We start from the raw sequence: 23,261 nt of genomic DNA on the forward strand, positions 1-23,261 counted from the left end.
CCGGATCCGAATCCGGATAGTAAAATCTTGGATCCGTGCAAACCGAATCCGGATCCGGATATTAAATCCACGGATCCGGATCCGAATCCGGATAGTAAAATCTTGGATCCGTGCAAACCGAATCCGGATCCGGATATTAAATCCACGGATCCGGATCCGAATCCGGATAGTAAAATCTTGGATCCGTGCAAACCGAATCCGGATCCGGATATTAAATCCACGGATCCGGATCCGAATCCGGATAGTAAAATCTTGGATCCGTGCAAACCGAATCCGGATCCGGATATTAAATCCACGGATCCGGATCCGAATCCGGATAGTAAAATCTTGGATCCGTGCAAACCGAATCCGGATCCGGATATTAAATCCACGGATCCGGATCCGAATCCGGATAGTAAAATCTTGGATCCGTGCAAACCGAATCCGGATCCGGATATTAAATCCACGGATCCGGATCCGAATCCGGATAGTAAAATCTTGGATCCGTGCAAACCGAATCCGGATCCGGATATTAAATCCACGGATCCGGATCCGAATCCGGATAGTAAAATCTTGGATCCGTGCAAACCGAATCCGGATCCGGATATTAAATCCACGGATCCGGATCCGAATCCGGATAGTAAAATCTTGGATCCGTGCAAACCGAATCCGGATCCGGATATTAAATCCACGGATCCGGATCCGAATCCGGATAGTAAAATCTTGGATCCGTGCAAACCGAATCCGGATCCGGATATTAAATCCACGGATCCGGATCCGAATCCGGATACCCTAAATTTCCCGGATATCCGGATCCGTCCCAGGGCTATCTTCATTAATTATTTTGTCTCTTTTTGATATTGTATATGTTTTATTGTTGATTTATGTAAATTTAGGAATTTTGACAAGCATAATGAGAAATAAATATTTTTAACCAAAAATATCACTAAAATATAATTTAAAACTAATTTGTTTTATTAAAAATAAAAAACAAGAAAAATTCAATTGGTTACACATTTTTTTGATATTGTTAAAACTATCTAAATTTATGCAAACATCTTATTATTACGAAAAAACAAAACCTCCATAAAACATCATATATTATATATGAAATGGAAGTGCTGTTACGTAATACAGTACTAGGTTTTTAAAAAAAAATCATAAAAGGGAAGTAGTATTAAATCTGACATTTCATGATTTGTATTAAAAATAACAGATATTAGTTATTATAATAAGCAAGAACATAGTTGTCCAAAAAAAAAAAAGTTATTCTAAGAACATATTCTTAAAAATGTCATGAGAACAATGTACAGAACTTTTAAAACTAGAAAGTGTGTCGAAAGAGAGAAACCAAAAAAACAGGAATTGAGAAACACAGCTACTAAAGTTGTAGACGAAGTAGAGCCTTTTAGTTTTCATCTTCAGTCTCTTCATCGTCATCTTCCTCCTCATTGTTTCCCACAAACCTCCACCCATCATCCACATTCTCTCTATCTTCCTCCGTCTCCTCGCTATCTTCTCCTTCACACGTTTCTTTTTCTTGCAATGGTTTTTTGTCCATCCTTGCTTTCGCCGGTGAAGAGGTTGAGCCTTTCTTTAACGCTTTCGCAGGTGGTGTCCTCATGTCCGGCTTAGCTCTGCTCTGCTGTTTATGCATCTGGATTTTCCCGTTGCTAGCGAGTTTCCTGTAAAAATCTTGATCGCTCCCTTCTTCCAGATCGTGCTTGTTCGGTGTGTTGTTGTTCTCTTCAGGTAAATGCTCTCTCTTCAAGTGGAGTTTGAGCTTGTACTCATGTATGTAATCCTTGTCACACCCTTCGTAAGGGCATGCGTATGGACGTTCTAAAGACGCTGACCCATAAACCGTGGCAGAAGATGTTCTGGGAGTCCTTGATGCTTTCTCTGCAGGTGGTGTGAATGTAGGCGTCTCTCCAGCACCATTCTGTTCAGAAAAAAGGTTGTGAAAATTGAGAGAGAGAGAGGTCAGTACTAAGATGGTCACACGTGAAAGAAAGAATCTAAAGCATTTGTCTAGTTATGAAATTTGAGCAATGAAAGAACCTTTTCATGGTAGGCAGCAACATGGTTCTTGAGCTTGTATTCATAAGCATATCTCTTTCCACACCCAGAGTAGGGACAGATGTGATAGTTTTCTTGTGAATGAGTCTTCATGTGAGATCTGAGGTTAAAATCCAGGGAGAATGCCTGCATCCAATCATCTATAGCAAGTTAGTACCAGCACAAGAGCATGCATTGAAATGCCTAATTGCATTTCTTATATCAACAAAATTGAGAGGTAGAGGAAGCAACAACCTTTCCACAGCCTTGATAAGTGCAAACAAAGTCCCTAGCCCCAGTATGAATGAGCCAATGTCTCTTCAACTTCGAGCTATCCAGAAATTTCTGTTAAGAAGAAGAAGAAGGTTGGTGGGTGGGTCTCATCTGACCATTGAAAAATCAAGAAAGTGAATGAATATTGTTACTATACTTTATCACAACCAGGGTAGTCACAAACGTACTGCCTTTCACCATGGATGTGGGAATGCTTTCTCAAGGCACTAACATCGAAGAAAATCTTGCCACAACCATCGTAACTGCAGAGAAACAAAATCTCAGAAGTGGGTTCCGGGGGGTCAAGGTCTGAAACATCAGTAGTAGGCTCTTTCTCTTTTTCTTTTAGTCTCTTCACCGTTTCCTCTGCACCACCAACAAAGCAAATGAGAGACTACACAATTATCATAAGAGTGAAGAACTTAGATGAAGAAAGCAAGAATAAGCACAAACTGAAAGTATATGATAAGCAGATACAATTATTATATAGCACAAACAAACAAGACTAATCTGAAGAATAGATACGAAGCAGGTAATCTCTATTCTAACCTGTGACCCATTTGCGAAGATAACACTTGGCACCTGTAGCAACAATATCTTGTGGTACCCTGAAGAAAAGAAAAAACAAGGATTCACCATATATGATGTAAAGCCTTGATCTTTTGCATCTTTGGTTTGGTTTGAATCACAAGGAAGGAAGGAATAGGCTTTTACCAGTCCTTGATCCACCTAACAGCAGGAGAAGACTTGGATGGTTTAAGGATGGGGCGTCTCTCGAATGGATTATTCTGATACTGATACCGCTGCTCCATCGATGAAGATGATTAGGGTTAACAGTTCTATGTGTCTGGGTGAGAAGGGGACACGATAGAGAGCGAGCTAGAGAGATCTTTAAGCAATTAATAGCTTTGTTGATTATGGACGACTCCCTCCCTCCGCTTCCATTCTTTTTTTTTTTCTCTCAACTACTTTAGTTCAGTCCTATTCCATATAAACTTTTGAAGAGTTTCATCTTTAAAAAAATATGTAAACTAACTTTTTTTTTGGCTGGTTTCATCAAATCTATTAATTTTGAACTTTTTTTCTTCGATTGTCCATTTTTCTGAAAAGGCAGCGAAGATCACTTCTTTAAGTCCTTTAAAAGATCCATTCCACAATGCAGCGAAGCACTATATTGTCACACCATGTACAACATTCAACTCAATGACTATACCTTTGTTTTTTGTTTGTAACTATTGAACACATGCACACCGGCATCCACACCCACGATGAAGCTCAAAATCATCAGACTGTTGGGTAACCATTAGTTAGCATTTTTTTTTTCACAACATGGCTATTTCGCCATTTCACCCAAAATCCACTTTCTTACCAAAACACACACAAAAAGCACAAAGTAATGTGGAAGGTCATTCTCAATATAGAGCTTTATGAGTTTTATGACTAAGTGTTGCAAAAGATTAAAAAAAAGAAACCAACTCAAAATGTTACACAAAATCTAAACATATTTCTTCTTCTTTGCCTCTCTCTCTTCCGCCATAAAATTCTTCAACACCATCTCTGTTTAACCGTAGCAACTTGTGCGCCTAATGAAACACGTGTTGATGATAATAGCCTTACTGAAGCAAAAGGCAGCAGCTACTTTTACCACCAATTTTGCTTTAAATCAGTATGGCCTGTAGCGCATTGGCCGTCTGAACCTGGGAACTCTCCTGCATCAAACCATAAACCCATTCACCACATATTAACAATCATTGATGATCCACTCGAAAATCTAGACAACGAGTCGTTGCTAGTTTTTGTTTAAAAGAGAGATAGGAGGCAGAGAAGTTTCTAGAACGTACCCATAAGCATATGGAGCATAAAATGGAATTCCAGGCATGAATCCTCTCATGGGTCTAAAGGGGCGCCTTCCTCGGAATTGTCTCATTCCAGGGACGTTAGTTCTCTTTGCTGATACCTGAAAAATTCATTAAACAATGTAAGAGAATGATTAAATATCTTTAGCTATATAAGACAATTAACTATATGTCATTGAACGAGTTTGCACCTTTATCTGACGACCATGCAGCTCTGACTCGTTCAAGATAAGAGAATTCTGAACGGCATCTTCTTCCACGAATTCGACGTAGGCAAAACCTTTGGGTTGGCCAAACTTATCTGTCAGAATCGTAACCCTGTTGACTGTTCCACAGGACTGGAAATGTTGCTGGACTTCCTCTGGGGTACATGCATAGTCCACCTAACATACACAGAACCAAATAGTTACAGAGGAGAAGGTAATTAATCAGTAGAGGAATAAAGCTTTGACAGATACCGATAAAAGAAAAGATAGATGGGAGATAATATAAGGTATAAAAAAACTTTCTTTTGAAAAGATTACTATGAGTAACATGTAAAAATTAAATAGTGGAAGCCTCACATTGCCAACATAGATTGAACGGGAATCAACTTCCTCCTTCTCAGCCGAACTAATAGCACCTGATGGATCTTCATTGATATGCAACAAAAGGAAGAGATAACATTCACCGAATTAGCTTTTAAGTGTATTCTTGCCTTGAAGCCAAGAACAGTTGCAACAGATCACTAATGGTTTCTTTCCCATACACAAACTCCAAGAATACTTCTAGAGAGATTCGCTCACTAGCTAAAAGATTCCAATACCTAAAACTTAACTAATCTCAAAATCAACAAGACAAGCTCTAAACCTAATCCATAGATTCAAAGCACAAGCAGAAGTAAAAAAACCTTGATCAGCGCCCATCTCTTTCTCAGCTTTGGCTTGCATTTCACGCAAAGCTCCAGCTTCTTCCTCAATCTCCTTGATTCGCTTCTTCATATCCTCTAGATCCTATATCCAACCATAACAAAGCACACTAACTAAATACAATAGGAAACGTTCGATTAGAAGCTGGATCGGAAGAAATCAACAATACCTTAGCGCTAGAGCCTGGCTCAAGCTCCTCGTCTCCTGCGGCGCCGCCTTCTTCTCCCCCGTGCTCCTCGTACTCGTCCGTCTCCATCTCTCCTTCCTCCTCTGGGATCTCTCCACCGTACACCTCGTGCTCTTGCTCATCGTTTAGCGTCATCTCTCTCTCTCTCACTCGGCGACTGTCGTTAATCGAGATAACACAAGTTTCTGAATTTTTAGGGCTTGTAATCGAGAAAGAAAGGGGAAGAAGGGTTGTTAGTTATAACAGATTTTCAGAAAGGGTAATTTGGGAAATTAAAAATCATCTAATCTCGAGCCCAGGGTTGCACCGATTGGGCCTTGCATCGTTTGGGCTTTAATAAACATGACGTGTCAGATCAGTCCTACTTCAGCTAAGGTGGGTCCCATTTGTGATACCTCACCCTTTTAAACTCAACGACTGGTCTGAAACTCAATTCTGAAACTCTTATCTTTTCTCCAGACAGAGCAAAACAGTCTCACGATGGCTACTACCACGTCATCTCCACCGTGTCATATCTCCGTCTCATTCCTCCGTCAGCTTCCTCCTTGCACCACTGTTCAGTTCTTCGGTTTCTCACCGACCCAGCGTAAACTGGGTGGGTTAACGGTAGCCCGGAACAATCTGGCGCAGGATTTTCTTGGGGACTTCGGAGCTCGTGACCCGTACCCGGCGGAGATAGCGAGCCAGTTCGGAGATAAGGTGTTGGGACCCCAAAGCACAGAGCACAAGATTCTGATTCCTAATGCCTCTGTTCTCTCCCTCTCGCAGCTCGAATGCTCCCCTGTTTCGCCTTCTCAGGCTCCTTTATCCCCCGATGAGGCCAAAACGCTCCTCCATAAGGTTAATTTTCTCACATATATATATATAACATCTTAAAATGTTCGAGTTTTGATTTTCTAAGTTCATCGGTTGGTCAAAATGTGTTGTGAAGATTCAATTGATTAATGACTAAACTTGAAACCTTCGCCACTCATTAAAAGCTTAGTATCTATAATCTATAGTCTCTACACGAAGCTCTATCATTATCATGATTATGGACTTCAAATGAAAGTATATTCTATCGTAAATAGCTAATTACAGATGAGATTATGAAATTAAAACCATGACATTTCACAGTGACAAATCTCAAACGGACAATTTTGACCTAATATTAGATGAGCCCAAAAAAGATTTATAAATCATATGGGCATGTTACGAATTATTTATTAAATATTAATTATAGTTAATCTGTGTTTGTAAGGATTATGGTTTTGCTCTTTTAGTTTTTCCCGGTTGGCATTTTAATGGAACCCATGAAATTTCGTATAGCTAACTATTTATATTCAATCTTAAACTATTGTGAATCATAGTTTTTTTAACAATCAAATGAATGGTTGTTTTGCACAAATGACGAGCATTGTGTTCATAACTTGATTTTGATCCACTGTGACCACTCTAATGATGTATCTTATATGCTTATTATGTAGGTTTTGGGATGGAGTATAGTGGAGGATGAAGCGGGCGGTCTGAAAATAAGATGCATGTGGAAGGTGAGGGATTTTGGGTGCGGCGTTGAACTCATAAACAGGATCCATAAGGTGGCTGACGCTTCTGGTCATTACCCTTCTCTCCATTTGGAAAGTCCTACCCAAGTTAGAGCTGAACTATCTACCTCTTCCATTGGTATGTCAACACAAAAAAAAAAACAGACACACGTTCTCGTTCGTTTTGAGTTTTTTTTTTTTCAGTAGGTTTCTCAAAACGGTTAATTTGCTGTTGGGTTTATTTGATGAACAATGCAGGTGGGCTGAGCATGAACGATTTCATAATGGCGGCAAAGATAGATGATATCAAGACTTCTGATCTTTCCTCAAGGAAAAGAGTCTGGGCATAACAAACGTGGATTTTTCATTACTTATCTCATATTTGTGACATTTTTGTATGATAACAATATAATATAAGTGATGTATTCGTTGGTCTTTATGTTAAGTTATTATATAGAAACTATGTATTATTCATCATCATATTGGAAATCATTTTAGCACAAAATACTACGATCATGTGATTCATAAGACAAATGGATAAGTGATGTTTATTCATCGATTCTATGTTGGGAAATGTCTCTGAGATTTGTTCATGCAGATGACTGGAAAATATTCATAGAGGAGACAATATGGAGGATCACTTGGAGTGAGATATATGGTATCCAATGTCAGAAGGGGGTTGGGAATTCAATTGATTAAATATTTAAAAAGAAAACTAGTTGCTTAGTTAAAAGTTAAAACTAATATGGAGGATCATCTCTCACCAACCATCTCATTGGGTCGCCTGTATTTATAGAATGTTAATCAGAGGAAGGTCCTTTTGGACATTGAGGGAAACTCAAGTTGGGTCATGGCTGTGGAGGAAGTTACTCAGGTATAGACTATAGAGTGATATTTAAAAGTTACCATTGAGTTAAAACTCGGAATGGCTGTTTTCAACGGCTCGGAATGGCTGTTTTCAACGGCTTTCTAGTTTGATGGTTGGTCTTCATTGGGGGGAGGCTTCATGAAATCAGATGCCAAGAGATTATATAGACATGGATTTTATAGAACAAGTGACAATAGAGAAGGTGATGGATACACATCGTCGGAGGAGACACATGATTGAGGTCTTAAATCACATAGAAGGTAAGATATAACTATAAGTAGAGTAACCATCAGAAACAGAAAATTGGAGGATGGCATTTCTCTGTGGCCCTTCTCACTGGAGAATTTAATTAGAAGTTCACAACACAGAGGACATTATTTGAGCAACACAAGAAACAAAAGACTGGTAGAAAGGAGTCTGGTTCAAACATGCTATGAGCCTATGACCAGGGCCGGCTCAAAATTTTGTTGGGTCCTATGCTATATTTTTCTAAATTAGTGAACATAAATTTGAAACTTAAACCCATGTAAAACCTAAAAATTTAGGGCCTAAAAATAAAGAAATGTTGATTAAAAATGTAAAGACTAAAAATTTAGGGCTCTAGAGAGTAAATAAATGTTGACCAAAATGTAAAGATTAAAAATTTAAGGCCAAGTAAAGAAAGGTTGACCAAAAATGTAGGGCCTGCACGCCTTGCACACGTCTAGAGCCGGTACTGTCTATGACTAAAACTATGATTAACTCAATTCTCTTAACTTGATAACTTGAGTTCTTAACTTCGGTTAAGAGACGATTCTTTGCTTTTCTTAGATTTTAACTAAGAAAAGCTAAGAACCGTCTCTTAAATAGGAGATATAAGAATTGTTTTTTAGTCGAAAAGTGTAAAAAAAAATGTCAAATCATGAGTTAAAAACTCCGGCTAAGAAACCAAGGTTAATCATGCCCTAAGTTTGGTTACGCAGCTGTTTCGTCTGGTTCTTTCTTTCTATCATATGGTCAGTCAAACCAGATTACATAATGACAAACCGAAGAATAATTGGGTTCCTGACAAACGGGAATTAACTATTGACCACATACAATATTGATACATTATGTATATATTCCCTAGACTATGTATGCGAAGTGATTTTGCCACATGTGCTTTCTACAATCAATTTCACAAAACAAATGTGACATGGCTACTGAAATTGATGACATGGCTTCCAGAAAAATATGACATGGATAATTTCATTTAATGTTGATTTATATTTTTGGCAAACTTATTAGAATATGATAATAATTCATATATTACATTTAATATTGATATTTCTTTTTGGTAAACTTTTTTTAAATATGGTAATAGTTCATACATCATCTATAAAATAAATATATTCATATAACATTTCAAATTTTGAAATATTATTATTTTTGTATAATTATAAAATTTGTATTACTAAAGCTTTCAAAAATTTCTACAATTTTTAAAAAATTTAAATATCTAATCGTAAGATCATTAGTTTTTTTATATACCTACAAATTTTATAAATCTGTTTGGGCTAAATTTTTTATAATTATACAATTTTATATCATTTTTATTTGTTTTATACAAATTGATTTAATATATATGAAACCTATATTAAATATTAGTAAGAAAATAGTAAAATCTATAATATTTAGTAAAATTTATTTTTAAATATAAGTTAGATTAAAAATATTCATTATTGCACATAGTGCAGGAAAACACTTGGTTCTATATATATGTCCCGTTATATATATATATATATTAATTTATGAAGATATATATGGTATCTCTAATATATTAATATGAAATACCTTAAGATATCACTAAAAAAACTTTTGTCACAAATATAGACTATAAAAATCAAAATGACCAAAATGTTTCATTAAAAATGTAAATATACACTTATACTCCTAGGGTTAACTAATCCAAACCTTAGGGTTTAGAATTAAGGGGTGGAGATTTGAGATTAAGTTTTAAATTTTTATAAAATAAAAAATAAAAAATAAAAAATTTGAAAATAATTTTTTTTAAATAGTTTCAAAAAGTATTTCGAATTACAAAAAGAAAATTTCAAAAAAAAAAAATTTATAAAAAAGTTTGAATTTAAAAATATATAATCTGAAACTATAATTTTTTTTATTTATTTATTTATATTTATATATCTAGGGTATTAAAGTTTTTTTACCTGTTAAATGAAACATTTTGGTCTTTTTCTTCATTAGAGTCTATTTTTGTGATAAAAACTTAAAAATTGCATATTTAGAAGAATTGACCTATATTAATTGAGAATCATTTAAAAAATAGTAATTTTATATTTCGTAATATTTACGAGTATAGCTTGCTAATGTGTTATTTTATTACATCTCGATTTTATTGAGGTGACATAATTTGAATTGATTTCAGAATATGTTAGTCCAGCTTAATGTCTCTAAAAAAATGTTATATTAGCTATTGGTATAACTTTAAATAATAAATTCATCATACACTTATAAAACTACATATTGTATAGTTTTATAATAATTTCCGTGGGCTCTTATGTATTCATGTGAGTTCAAAGACCAGCACTAGTAAATCCATCGATTTTATGTGTTACGTTAATAAACACATAGTTTTTTTTTTTGCTAAATAATAAACACATAGTTTCGTTATATATAACAATAAAAACTCTACTGGGGGCCATTGCAATAGATAAATTTACGTCAAGAAATTTTATCAACATACTCCAAATTTATCATAAAGATCTGTCCACTATAACAACACAGTCAATGAAATTGTAAAATAAACTGGGCGTATACGAAATCATGTTTTTGTCATTATTATTACCACGTTCTGAATCATTCATCAAAGTGGTACATATAGATGGAACTCCGATACCATTACAATATTAACTTTTCATACGGATTGATTTTGTTCATGTTTCTCTATTTCCAAATTCTGTGTTATCAAATGATATAGAACTGTTTTCCATCAGTGCTTACAAGTCTAACAACGTAAGTTTGATTTAGATGAGACTGAAATATAAGAAAGGAACATTAGAATTTTCAGATCTTCATTTTGTTCTTGAATATTATGAGATTTAACCTTTATTTATAAAATATAATTTTACATCATTTTTTTTTAAATATCCCTTATATATTAAACGATAAATATTGTAATAAATGCGTTCACACTAAACTGGACACATGTCACGTGTAGAAGGATTGTAATAAATGTGTTCACACTAAAATGGACACATGTCACATTTACATGTAGAGAACTTCTGAGTCAAACTCTACATAATATGTTCACATTATGTACTTTACGTTTTTTTAATATAAACTCACATGCATGGCTCCTCTTTACGTTATTTTTACTTTTTACGAATAGAGCTGGACAAATTATTCATAAATTTTGATTTGATTCGTTATCCGTTTTGATTTGAACCTGAAAAATCCGGATATCTGTTACTTTACGAAGCAAATCAAATATTAAAATGCAATATCCGTAAAAAAAATAAATCACAAATATCAATATTTATAGGAACGAAAATCCAATTTGATCTGTTATATGCATATATATACATATATTTAAAGAATTATATATAAGTTATATATTATAGTTTATATAAATTTTACAATATTTTTGTTTTTAAATAATTTCATTTTAAGAAATTTATTTTTCATGTATTATTTTGAAAAAATGTCATTTAATATTAATTGACAGTATCTTTATATATTTTTCAACCATCTTTATGTACTTTTACATACACATACATGTGCACATTGACGTGAACACCTTATAACTAAGTATTTACCACAGCTGAAATATCTAATTTTTTTGGAAGTTAAAATATTCTTTTTCTTAATGCTTCTTTCACTATCGACCAAATTGTAGTAAAATGATTTGTCTTAATAATTTTATTTTCTTTTTTAAACTATTACCTGTTTGGAAACTATAATATGAAACCATTGGTTCGACATCACGACTATCTAAGATTCATAACATGAAACAAAAAAATAATAGTAATTTTTGATTATCACATGAAAAAAAATTCCAAAAATATCAAACATTTTAACCTAACAAATCAAATACATATTGATTTAAAATGATAGTTATATTTTAGGAGATTAAAAACCAAAAAACAACTTAAAACCGAACTGATGTCTAGATTAAACAGATTAATGTCTTCTTATTAAAAAATAAAGAAACTAATAATTACATTCCGCGCAAGGCGCGGATTATTAGCTAGCACTGTTAAATATTATGGGAGCATTGCTGCACTAACGTAGGGAAACGATTGACAACAACTAGGAGGTATCATACCAATTTTACCAGTCAATATAGACTGAGACAACTAGGAGGTATCATACCAATTTTGGTATACAGTTAGGTACAGCTTCCAAAAAAACTTTACAACAACTAGGAGGTATCGTACCAATTTTACCAGTCAATATAGACTGAGACACTGAGTGTGATCCCTTCGAAACATCCTGGGATGTTTTTCAATGTTGATAAACATTGGGTCACGATAGGCCCAAAACGGAGGTAATTGAGCATTCACAGAATTTGCAAAGCATATAACGGATAAGAGAAAAAACACACTCATCGTAGACATGATATGGGGAAGGGAATTATGCAACAAGAGAAGGCTTAAGAAATTCAATATATGGTTATCTTAAGATAGCTTTTTATGAAAGTAAATAATTGATTGTCTCGTCCAATTTATAGGAAAAATGGAGTATGAAACAATTAATTATAATTTCAAACATTTGACCACTTCCGTAGATTTGATGAAGTCAACAGTATTCATTTTTATCTTGAGTAATTGTAACTGTTTTTTATAGATTGAATCTGTATCAATTGGCTTTTTATTAATTTCTAGAGATTTTTCAGATTAGTATTATATTTATAATTTTATCAATTTTAGTATTAGAATTAAATCCAGTTTTTACTCAAAATATTAAAAATACAATTAATGTAAAACTTAGTTATAGTTATTTCTGATTTTTAGTTCTAGATAACATTTTTTATTTTTGAAACTTAGTTCTAGATAACATTGATACAATAATAATAGGAAAGATATCATATACTATTGACCACATACAATATTGATACGATAATAATAGGAAAGATATACTACAATATTGATACAACAATAATAGGAAAGAGACAATATTACTATTAACCACATATAATATTTGATATAATAATAATAGGAAAGAAAATATATACTATTGACCACGCAAATGTGGTAAGAAATCTTTATCATAACTCATAAGTTTGCACGCTTATGTTTAGAAGCCCTTCACCATTTTTCTTATAAATTGGAACACATTGCATTACTTAGTATCATCAAATTAAACACGAATCAACTTACAGATTATCATATCTTAGACATCATAGTCTTTTCTTAGTCTTGTTGCGTGATCCCAAATATATTCATGTCGATTAAGAATGTGCACCTTCTTCTCCTGGTGACGATATGCATTGCATCCTCTGCTAATGCTCAGTTTCCATTTCCGTTTCCATTTCAACCAAGTCCAGGTAGTATGCCAGGAATGCCTGGTATGAGCCAATGTTGGTCAACACTGATGGATATACCAGGCTGTTTTGCAGAGATCAGACAATCCATTATGACCGGTAAATTCGGTAGCATAGGTCCTGCTTGTTGTAAAGCTTTTTTAGATGCTGAAGCCAACTGCACAAAAGATCTTCCATTCAAACCGTTTTTCCCTCCTATGCTAAAGGAACAATGCTCGCGTGCTGCCGGTCCTTCAGCCGGTCCTCCAACGACGCTGTAAGATTAACGTGAAAGATAAATTACGAAAAGGACAGACAGTGATCTAATAATTATACTGTTGCATTTCCTATGCTTTATTGAACGAATTACTCAGTCCTTAAGCATTTCATCAATTCATAATAATGTATTAATGTCTACTATGGAAGTTAAAAAAGTCAAGCAATCTGTCCCTTTATTTCTTATGAATCAGTTTACTATATATCTCGCAATGTCCGTAAGCTAGTCTTTATTATATTGGGACCCTATATTAGACGTCAGTATTTTTCATGCCAAATGATTTCTAAGATAGTTACGGATACAAAACTAAGAATACTTCACATACATTATATTATTATATTTATGTGTATATATATATATATACAAATATTATTATTATTGTTTAATAAAGAGCTGGCATACATTATGTGTATATTCACTAGGATGGTTCAGTGGAATTGATTGTAGAGAATACTGAATATATATGGATTTTTTTATAATATAGTGATACTCATGTACTTATGGAACATGATATTGGCTGTAAAAGAAGATGATGTTCAACTTGTGGTATTGCGAGAACAAGAGAAAGCAAGAAATGGATTGAGTGTGATTCTCATGTTATACGATTAGTTATGCCTGATGCAACCAATTTAAAACTCTTATATAAGTAATAACTAGATTAAGATCCGCGCAAATAAACATTATATATATAAAATATTTTATGTATTACATGTTCTTACATATTATGAAATAATAAATATATATTGAATAATTAAAAGTCAGTAATTATTACATATATAATTAAATTGGTGCGAACGTATAAATCAATTTTATTAATCCAAACATTTTCTTAAATTTTTTTGATAGGATATGTAATTAAATTTAAATGATATTAACATACATAATATATTTTTAATATTAATGTCTATTAAATGATGTTTTCTACTCATATGTTTTTTTGATCATGTGTATCTTTAATAGCAAAAACTTTAAATTACTGATAACAAAATTTTCATTGTGGGATTAATAATTTTAGTAATTTATAATTTAAAAAAATTATCAAAGTTAGTTCAAAAATTTTATCAAAAAAAATTATTCAAAGTAAAATTTGAAATTAAAATATTTATTTATTCAATATGGTTTATAATTTAATTTAGAATGATATATATACATATATATTTTACATCTTAATGATTAATTAAATTAAAACTTTTATTTATATAATTTTGTAATCATTTGTATTTTTTCATAACAAAAATTTTAAATAATGAATCGCAAAAATTTGAATGTGAGACTTTTAACAGTTTTAGTAATTTATAGTCGTTTTTTAAAATTCAAAATATAACATATACAGAAAAATCTAAATTTTTATAATATGGTTATTGTGATTTTTTTTAAATTATTTTAATAGTTTAAAATTAAACAAATTTGATAGAAGATACATTATTTTTTTATCAGATCTTTATTATTCAAAAATCATTAATTGTCATATTAATAGTTTAGCCACATTAGGCAATTCGTAATTATTATTTAAGGAAATAATAAATGACATTAATAATCAATTTATGGTTAGTTTAATAAAAAAACTTATTATATAATTAGATGGACCAACATATTTCTCTAATTATTCTAAGAATCATTCTAGTGATGACATGTGACTACAAAAAGAAGTTGTAATGTTTCACAAATAATATATAGGGGATTAATGTGAACAAAATTCTCATGTTTTAAAACTTAGTTAACAATTATAATAACATAAAACAAAAAGAAAAAGTTATAATTATCATAATTTTTTTCTCTTCTTTTTATGTAATACTTTTATATAAGTAATAATGTGAATAAAATTTGTCTAATCATATACATTTAAAACTTTAAATATAATCAAGATATACATGTATTTATATATTGCCAGATCAGAGCGGATATCTGGTTCCCAAAATTTTCATATTTGTGATTTGTTTCGACTTTAACGGATTTTAAAAATTTCCTTTGCTTTGAAAGTTTACGGATATCCAGAATTTCAGATCGAATCGAAACGAATAACAAATCGAATTAAATTTAACATATAAAATGTCCAGCCCTACTTATATATTAATGGACAAGCATTACAACATTTTTTTTGTAGCCACATGTCAACAATAGAATGATTCTTTAAAAAAATAGGGTGGTCAAACATATATTATATTTTTTATTAAACTAACTATCAAATTGATTAGTAGGGTACAAAAGAATATTCTACATTCTTTTCTTAAATAAAAGCTATATAATTACCTAATATGATTAACATATATATGACAATTAATTAATATGAATAATAAAGATTTGATGAATTTTTGTATCCTTTTTAAATTTTATATTATTAAAATAAATGAAAAAATCACATTAATAATATAATAAGAATTTAGATTTTTTCTTATATGTTATATTTAAAATTTTAAAACGGCTATAAATTACTAAAAATGTTAAGTCATACATTGAAACATTGAAAATTTTGTGATCAATGATTTATTTTACTTTTGTCATAACAAGATATAAATGATCATAAAATCGTATGAATATGAAGTCTCATTCGATATATATTCATATTTAATATATATATATATATATATATTTTAATATCGTTTAAATTAAACTATATACCACATAAAAATACATAAATATGTTATTTTAAAATTTTGCTTTGAAAAGGTATTGAATATTTAAGTTTTAAAATTTGTATTGAAAAATCTCACATTGAAAATTTTGTGATAATGCTTTTTTTGTTAATTACATCAAATATAGAAATGTTAATAAAATCATATGAGTATAAAGTCTCAATAATAAATATTTATATTATAATATATTATTATATATATATGTTATATCATTGAAATTTAACTAAATATCCTATAAAATAAATAAAATGATTATTTTGATTTATTTACCAAAAAAACATTGTAAACACACAAGAGGTACTGTAAATGAACACAAAATAAATAAGATTATGTAAATTATATTTGTATAAATATTGTTTATCCTGCACAAGGCGCATGTTTTAACCTAGTTTATTATACTATTATTGTTGTTTTGAAGGAATTTGGTGATGTTCAATTAAAATTAGTTGTTAGGAAGAAAATCAGTTAAAATTTGTGATTGACTCCATCGAATAGGCATCCTTATATTATTTAGTACAAAATTTATATCTCCACTTCTATTTTTAATATTAAAAATACAATTATAGATTTTTTAGATGAGTCTTGTAATCTCAGGTCCGGCTTCTAAAATTGTGGATAGGTTTTGTATTACAATATATGCCTTTACTCCCACATACTAGGAAGTTTATGTTGCCTTGAAATGTACGTTGTTGGCTCTTTGTGCTTGCGGGATATTCAAAGTTGTATAATTTGGTAGTATATTGTAAATGAAGAATTGGACTTGCTATCGGAACCTTATGGACCAAATAGGTGTGAAGAGCGATTTTGAAGTTTGACATCGGAGGAAAATGATTGACAGGAAGTTTTGGGGTATAGTCGGGTCCAGCTTCCAAAAAAGCTTTACAACAATTAGGAGCTATCGTACCGATTCTACCAGTCAATATAGACTGAGTACTTTAAAACATCCTGGAATATTTTTCAATGTTGATAAACATTTGGTCACGAGAGACCAAAACGGGAATAGAAACAGAGATAATTGAGCATTCACAGAATTTGCAAAAACATATAACGGATCGGAGAACAAAGTACACTCATCATAGACATGATATGGGGAAGGGAATTATGCAACAAGACAAGAGAAGACTTAAGAAATTCAATATATGGCTTTGTTAAGATAGTTTTTTATGAAAGTAAATAATTGGCTGTATCGTCAATTTATAGTTTTTTTTTTTCAGAAAGAAAAACAATGAAAAGGTAGGATTCTACGGGAGGAACATTAATTATGATATCAAACATTTGGCCACATTCTCTGTAGATTTGTCCATTCGGTTGATGAAGGCAACAGTATTCATTTTTATCTTTAGTAATTGAACTGTTTCCTACAGATTGGATTTGTATCAACTGGCTTTTTATTTAATTTCAAGATTTTTTTTTCAGAATTAGTATTATATTTGCAATTTTATTTATTTTAGTATTATGTTTTCAATTTTAAAAACTAAAACATAATAAAATCTATCGTAATTAATTTTTTGTTTCATTAATCTAAATTTAAAATATCAGTGATTTAGTATTAGATTTAAATCCAGGTTTTACTCAAAATATTACAAATACAATTAATGGAAAATAAGTTATAGTTTATTTCTGATTTTAATTATATATAAATTAAATATTGTAATAAGTTTTATTTTCTTCAATTAGTTTGGTATATATATATATATATATTTTTTTTTTAATTTGATATTAGATAAGATTTTCTTTAGTTATTATTCTAATCGCTTAAATGGTTGCTTATCCTTTGAATATTAATTTTTGTATTTCCATAGTATATTATCTTGTATAGTCAGCCTCCCTCCCAACTCGTTAGACTCATGTCAGTCATGTGTGATGATGGTGAAGGTCATGTTATTTAAGCGGGACCGACGGGATATGTGTTGCCTCCGAGACATAGGCATGTGTTCTGAGATTTTCCGATCGCGTAGTTTCTACCTACATGTTTTGTTGGAAAAAAAAAATACATGTTTTGTTGGCAACCGAAATCTTTTAACTGCCGTCAAACTTTGGCCAAACCGGCAAGACAGTCGATAATGCTTTGACGCATTCTTCTTCTATAAATATAAGACCAACCTTCATCTTTTACTACTTGACATTTTCCATATGATTTTAGTTATAACTACTTCTCTCTACCTTCCGTCATATCTCCGTCTCATTCCTCTGTCATCTTCCTACTTGCACCACTGTTCACTTATTCGGTGTCTCACCATTTCATTAATCTGAATCTTTTGTACGTCATCACATTTATACAACTTCTTTTTCAAAAAAAAAAAAACATTTATACAACCAAGTGAATGTTTTGTTTGCACAAATCACAAGAGTTGTGTATTTGTGTTCATAAACTGATTTGGATTCACTGTGATCACTCTAATATCTATATGGTTATTATGTAAAACGTTTCAGGTTTTGGTATGGATTATAGTGGAGGATGAAGCAGGTGGTCTGAAAATAAGGTGCATGTAGAAGGTGAGTGATTTGGGTTCGGTGTTGAACTCATAAACAGGATCCAGAAGGTTGCTGAAGCCTCTGGTTATTAGCCTTCTCTCCATTTGGAAAGTCACTCAAGTTCGAGCTGAACTATATCCACCTCTTCCACTGGTATGTCAACACAAAAAAAAAAAAACAAAAGTGTAAGCTTTCAAGTTTCAACACATTTTGCAAGTAGCGGGTGCGTAAACTATCCACCTTTTTACGCTATCAAGCTTTTAAAACAAAAGTGGTACACTTTCAACACATTTTTTTTTTGACAAAACTTTCAACACATTTTAAAAATGTTTTTTTGAAGCGTTTTGTAAGCAAGCTTCCAATTCAAGTTTTAAAGATGGAAACATACATCTGAGAAAGCTTATATGCTACTTTGATTCGTATAGTGATATAAAATCTATATTTCTTTGGCTTTTAGATATTAATTTTAGTTTGGAATTAGATGAAAATTAAGTAAAAAATATTAATTTAGAAAATCTTAATTATTAATAATGATTTTTTTGTCAAAAGGTTTACTACAAATTTTTAATGATTTTAAGTCTAAAAACTAAGGTCTTGATTAGCATAGTAAATGATAAAGCAGTAGCAGTATACTATAGAAGCTGTATACTGCATAAGCTATATGCTTTTGCTAAACTTTTTAATAGAATGATTGGTAAAGAAGTATGAATATGGTATTTAAAATTATTATAAAAATTAGTATATAATCTATAATATATTTATTTCTGATGAATATATTTCTCAGATATATATATATATATATATATATATATTAATATATAAAATTAAAAGATATACAATTAATTTACTTTATTTAATAATTTCAAAATTATGTTTATATTAAAAAAAATATTTCAAAAATAAATTTTACAATTAAAATATATATTTTTAAAAATAATATTTCAAATTCGAAATATAATTTAGTTTATATAAATAATTATATTTTACATGTGGAATTCTATTTTTTAAAAATATATTTTTATTATAAATTAATTTTATATTTTTCTTAATTTTATAAATTATAATGCAAATGCTCTTTTAAAAACTTCATATGAGAGCATTAGCATTTAGTAAATGTTTTTCTCTAAGTTTTTCTAACAAATGTTGATTGGATAATATAGAGTATAATGCTAATGTTTATTCTTTACCAGTCAAGGCTTAAGTGTAATGTTGTCTAATATATGCCACAGTAAATATCTAGTTTAAATATTTAAATAATGATTAAAAAAATTTATTACCATGCAAGAACGAATCCTAATCTTATTTCCATAAGAAAATAAAATTTTGTCTTGAGTCGAATCAATTTACAAAAAAAATTTTGCTTTTCAACTTTCATTTAGTTCTTTTTATGATATCGCCAAATTAAATAATCAGGCCAATCAGACCAAATTATACATACAATATAAAGAGAATGGATAAAAGGATTCCCATAAGATGAGGAAAGAAAATATATATTATAGTACAAAAGTGGTACTCTGTATCATTTAGTTGGTGTTTAAGGTTTTTCACAAAAATTAAGAAAGTACAAAATTTTATATAGTTTACCTTGGTTACATAAAAGTAACAATAAATAAAATTAGTTTAACCACTAAGAAAAAAATAAAATATTTTATAATTGGTCACAATTTTTTAACGACATTAAATTTTATCTAGAATAATGAGAACATATATAATATGAAACAAAATTAAAATCCCTAAACACCGCTTAAAGTGATACTAAGGGAGTATATAATAAAAATTATATTTTGATATATTAATTTAGTTATATTCAGTGACTATTGAGAAATTCAACGCACTTGAAGCATGACTTTGTTCTCAATATCTTTTGGAGATCACATAACTCTTATAGATATTACGGAGAAGTTTATGATAAATATCTAACTTACATGTTAAAATAATTATTAAATCTTTTTTTCATAAAATTCCCGCGCAAGCATGAAGCATAATGTTATTTTCTATAAGAAAATAACTATACTGACATGAGACAAATCAATTTTTCAAAAAAAATTATTTTTTCCTTCTTCCAACTAGTTTTTTCTCATATGATCAATCAAAACAAATTACATACATTAATCAAACCAAATTACATGCATGATAAAATGACAAACCGAAGGGATAATCAGGTTCCTATAACATTAATAAAGAAAAAAAAAATATATAAAGAAAAATATATACTAGTGACCAAATACAATACATATATATATATATATATATATATATATATTAGGAAATAAAATAATATTATTGACCAATACTGAAGTAGAATAAAATATGTATCATAAAACTCAATATTTGACAGTTATGTTTCCAATAATTGATTAGAAGCCCTACACCATTTTTTCTTATAAATTGAATCATACTGCATTACTTAATTTCATCAAACAAGAATCAACTTACAAACAAATCATATCTTGGACATCTAAGTCTTCTCTTAATCATATCTGAAAAATCCAAGTATATTCATCATGTCGTTTAAGAATGCGTACTTTATTCTAGTGAGTATATGCATTGCCTCTTCCGTTAATGCTCAGTTACCGCAGTTTCCTTTTCCGCTTCCATTTCAACCAAGTCCTGGTACACCAGGATTTCCCTTTCCATTTCCATTTCCGTTTCCATTTCCATTTCAACCAAGTCCCGGTGGTATGCCAGGAATTCCTGATATGAGAAAATGTTGGTCAACATTTATGGATATGCCTGGATGCTTTGCAGAGATCAGACAATCTATTATCACTGGAAAATTTGGTAGTATAGGTCCAGCTTGTTGTAAAGCTTTTTTAGATGCTGAAGCCAACTGCACACACAATCTTCCATTCAACCCATTTTTCCCTCCTATGGTAAAGGAACAATGCTCCCGAGCAGCTGATCCTCCAACGACATTGTAGGATTAAGTATTAGCTACGTGAAAGATTAATTACAAAAAAGAAGGCGGTGATCTAATAACAGTATTGTTGCATTTCCTATGTTTGTGTCAACGAATAACAAAATCTTTAAGCATTTCATCTATTCTAGTAATATCTATTATTGAAGTTAAAGAATCAGACATATAAAGCAACATATTTTGAGAAATGTATGAATCTCAAAACATGTACAATGTTTGGTTGATGAATAAATCCTTGATCCTTTTTTGTCACATTAATCATACATTATACATTTCGTAACTTTCGAAGTTGTTTATTTATATTAGATGCCAATACTTGTTTTTATGTCAAATGATTTATACATATGCTTATTATTATTATATGATAAAGAATATTTATGCATATATACATATGCTTATTATTATTATATGATACATACAATATGTATTTATTTGATATGATAATGATTGAAGAGAACATGGATCTTTTGTTGAATATAGATGAAAAATCTGTGATACCATAATCATTAAGGTCATTCATCCCTTGGATTCACCGGTTATGGAAAAACCGAAATTTCATCATGATCTTGGCTGGAAACAAAGATGATATTAGACTTGTGGTATTGAGAGCACAAGAGGAAGCGAAACAGTTGACTGAGATAATTAATAGAGTATTCATGCCTGGTGCACAACCAATTTGGAGTGACAATGGACAATACCAAAGCTGAATATAGGCAACTGCCAGTATTCATTCGCCGTGGGTTAATGCCTCGGCTTTGAGTGGTGTTGCTTGGCTGTTGAGTGATCAGTCTGGTCAGGTTTTGTATCACAACAGAGAAGCATTTACTCTCACGAACTGCCAAATTTCGGTTACGTTGAAGCCTACTTAGTTTGGCCGTTTGTGTTGCAAGATATTCACATCAGTCAAGTAAAATTCGTATCTAATGATATGACGGCTCACACTATGTTTTTTTTCTAATTATGTTGGCTCACGTCTTTGTTCGCATATTATAAATAGAAAGACAATGCTCTATTAATCGCTTACATTATTCAACACATTTGTCTGTTTTCTATAAAACTAGGATAAATGTGCAAGGTAAATTTATATGAAAATTATTTAAGAAATATCGTAAGGAAAAAATTTTATATTATTGATCGAATTAATATATTTGGTTTTTAAACAATTTTTTAAAACTTTTTTTTGTTGATTACATAATTTGTTTGCTAATGAACTGATCCCCTTTTTAAAAATATTTTAGGTTAAAAAATTATTTATCGCATAAAAACCTAACATTTAGGCCGGAGAATCTCATGATGTCTACTATTTGGCTACAATGAAACTATGTCAGCTCAGTTTAATATCATGATTTAGCAATTTAAAATTTAATTATGGTTATGTTTACGTTCGCGTGTCAATCCTATCTATCTTCGATTTTTCTCATTTTTGGTCATTTTGGTTATTGTTCGATATAAATATTGATTTTTGAGTTTATTCTCATTTCTTTCTTTTATTTTGGCCTAAGATTTAGAAAATGTCTAAGATTCAAAATTATTAAAGAGATACATACTTAGGTTAAGATCTGCGCCTTGTGCAGAATAAATACTTATTTTATATTTTCTGCATATTATGAAATAATAAAATAATAATTATATATTAAATAACTAAGAAATTAATTACTATTATGTAATAAATTGGCTTGCACATATAAATCAAATGACCACTCTTGTTTATTCGCAATCATTTTAGAATAAATAAATCAAAACAATCAATCTTATCTATCGTATATGATATATAATTAAATTTAAACGATATGAAGTATATATATAT

The 23,261-nt window shown here is 30.7% G+C and overlaps 5 protein-coding genes across 5 annotated transcripts; 3 read left to right on the plus strand and 2 right to left on the minus strand.

Moving 5' to 3' along the window:
* Window positions 1-1,226: 1,226 nt before the first annotated feature.
* On the minus strand, window positions 1,227-3,283 carry LOC106331564 (uncharacterized zinc finger protein At4g06634-like). The gene is made up of 6 exons (XM_013769945.1): window positions 3,025-3,283; window positions 2,860-2,918; window positions 2,468-2,676; window positions 2,293-2,382; window positions 2,041-2,184; window positions 1,227-1,921 (listed from the first exon to the last, which is right to left on the minus strand). Exons 1-6 carry the CDS (start codon window positions 3,120-3,122, stop codon window positions 1,388-1,390), a joined length of 1,134 nt encoding a protein of 377 aa, XP_013625399.1. The 5' UTR covers window positions 3,123-3,283; the 3' UTR covers window positions 1,227-1,387.
* A 421-nt stretch (window positions 3,284-3,704) lies between these two features.
* LOC106331510 (polyadenylate-binding protein 1) lies at window positions 3,705-5,466 on the minus strand. Its single transcript, XM_013769885.1, has 6 exons — window positions 5,244-5,466; window positions 5,056-5,158; window positions 4,730-4,797; window positions 4,358-4,549; window positions 4,152-4,267; window positions 3,705-4,019 (listed from the first exon to the last, which is right to left on the minus strand). The coding sequence occupies exons 1-6, from the start codon at window positions 5,394-5,396 to the stop codon at window positions 3,974-3,976; spliced, it is 678 nt and encodes a 225-aa protein (XP_013625339.1). The 5' UTR covers window positions 5,397-5,466; the 3' UTR covers window positions 3,705-3,973.
* A 216-nt stretch (window positions 5,467-5,682) lies between these two features.
* Window positions 5,683-7,289, plus strand: LOC106328758. The gene is made up of 3 exons (XM_013767268.1): window positions 5,683-6,101; window positions 6,728-6,923; window positions 7,043-7,289. Exons 1-3 carry the CDS (start codon window positions 5,742-5,744, stop codon window positions 7,132-7,134), a joined length of 648 nt encoding a protein of 215 aa, XP_013622722.1. The 5' UTR covers window positions 5,683-5,741; the 3' UTR covers window positions 7,135-7,289.
* A 5,716-nt stretch (window positions 7,290-13,005) lies between these two features.
* On the plus strand, window positions 13,006-13,433 carry LOC106329819. Its single transcript, XM_013768443.1, has one exon. The coding sequence runs from the start codon at window positions 13,074-13,076 to the stop codon at window positions 13,431-13,433; it is 360 nt and encodes a 119-aa protein (XP_013623897.1). The 5' UTR covers window positions 13,006-13,073.
* A 7,608-nt stretch (window positions 13,434-21,041) lies between these two features.
* On the plus strand, window positions 21,042-21,458 carry LOC106329820. Its single transcript, XM_013768444.1, has one exon. It carries the CDS (start codon window positions 21,042-21,044, stop codon window positions 21,456-21,458), a length of 417 nt encoding a protein of 138 aa, XP_013623898.1.
* Window positions 21,459-23,261: the final 1,803 nt, after the last annotated feature.

This window comes from Brassica oleracea, chromosome C3 (genome assembly GCF_000695525.1).
Source record: "Brassica oleracea var. oleracea cultivar TO1000 chromosome C3, BOL, whole genome shotgun sequence".
In the NCBI taxonomy this organism is placed as follows: Eukaryota; Viridiplantae; Streptophyta; class Magnoliopsida; order Brassicales; family Brassicaceae; genus Brassica; species Brassica oleracea.

Coding starts and splice junctions, on each gene's coding strand:
- LOC106331564 (XM_013769945.1), bottom strand. CDS start 3,122: ATGGAGCAGCGGTATCAGTATCAGAATAATCCATTCGAGAGACGCCCC. Junction 2,677..2,859: donor TCTTCGCAAATGGGTCACAG/GTTAGAATAGAG, acceptor TTGGTGGTGCAG/AGGAAACGGTGAAGAGACTA. Junction 2,383..2,467: donor ACTACCCTGGTTGTGATAAA/GTATAGTAACAA, acceptor TCTTCTTAACAG/AAATTTCTGGATAGCTCGAA.
- LOC106331510 (XM_013769885.1), bottom strand. CDS start 5,396: ATGACGCTAAACGATGAGCAAGAGCACGAGGTGTACGGTGGAGAGATC. Junction 5,159..5,243: donor AGCCAGGCTCTAGCGCTAAG/GTATTGTTGATT, acceptor GGTTGGATATAG/GATCTAGAGGATATGAAGAA. Junction 4,020..4,151: donor TATGCTCCATATGCTTATGG/GTACGTTCTAGA, acceptor GGTTTGATGCAG/GAGAGTTCCCAGGTTCAGAC.
- LOC106328758 (XM_013767268.1), top strand. CDS start 5,742: ATGGCTACTACCACGTCATCTCCACCGTGTCATATCTCCGTCTCATTC. Junction 6,102..6,727: donor CCAAAACGCTCCTCCATAAG/GTTAATTTTCTC, acceptor CTTATTATGTAG/GTTTTGGGATGGAGTATAGT. Junction 6,924..7,042: donor ACTATCTACCTCTTCCATTG/GTATGTCAACAC, acceptor TGAACAATGCAG/GTGGGCTGAGCATGAACGAT.
- LOC106329819 (XM_013768443.1), top strand. CDS start 13,074: ATGTCGATTAAGAATGTGCACCTTCTTCTCCTGGTGACGATATGCATT.
- LOC106329820 (XM_013768444.1), top strand. CDS start 21,042: ATGTCGTTTAAGAATGCGTACTTTATTCTAGTGAGTATATGCATTGCC.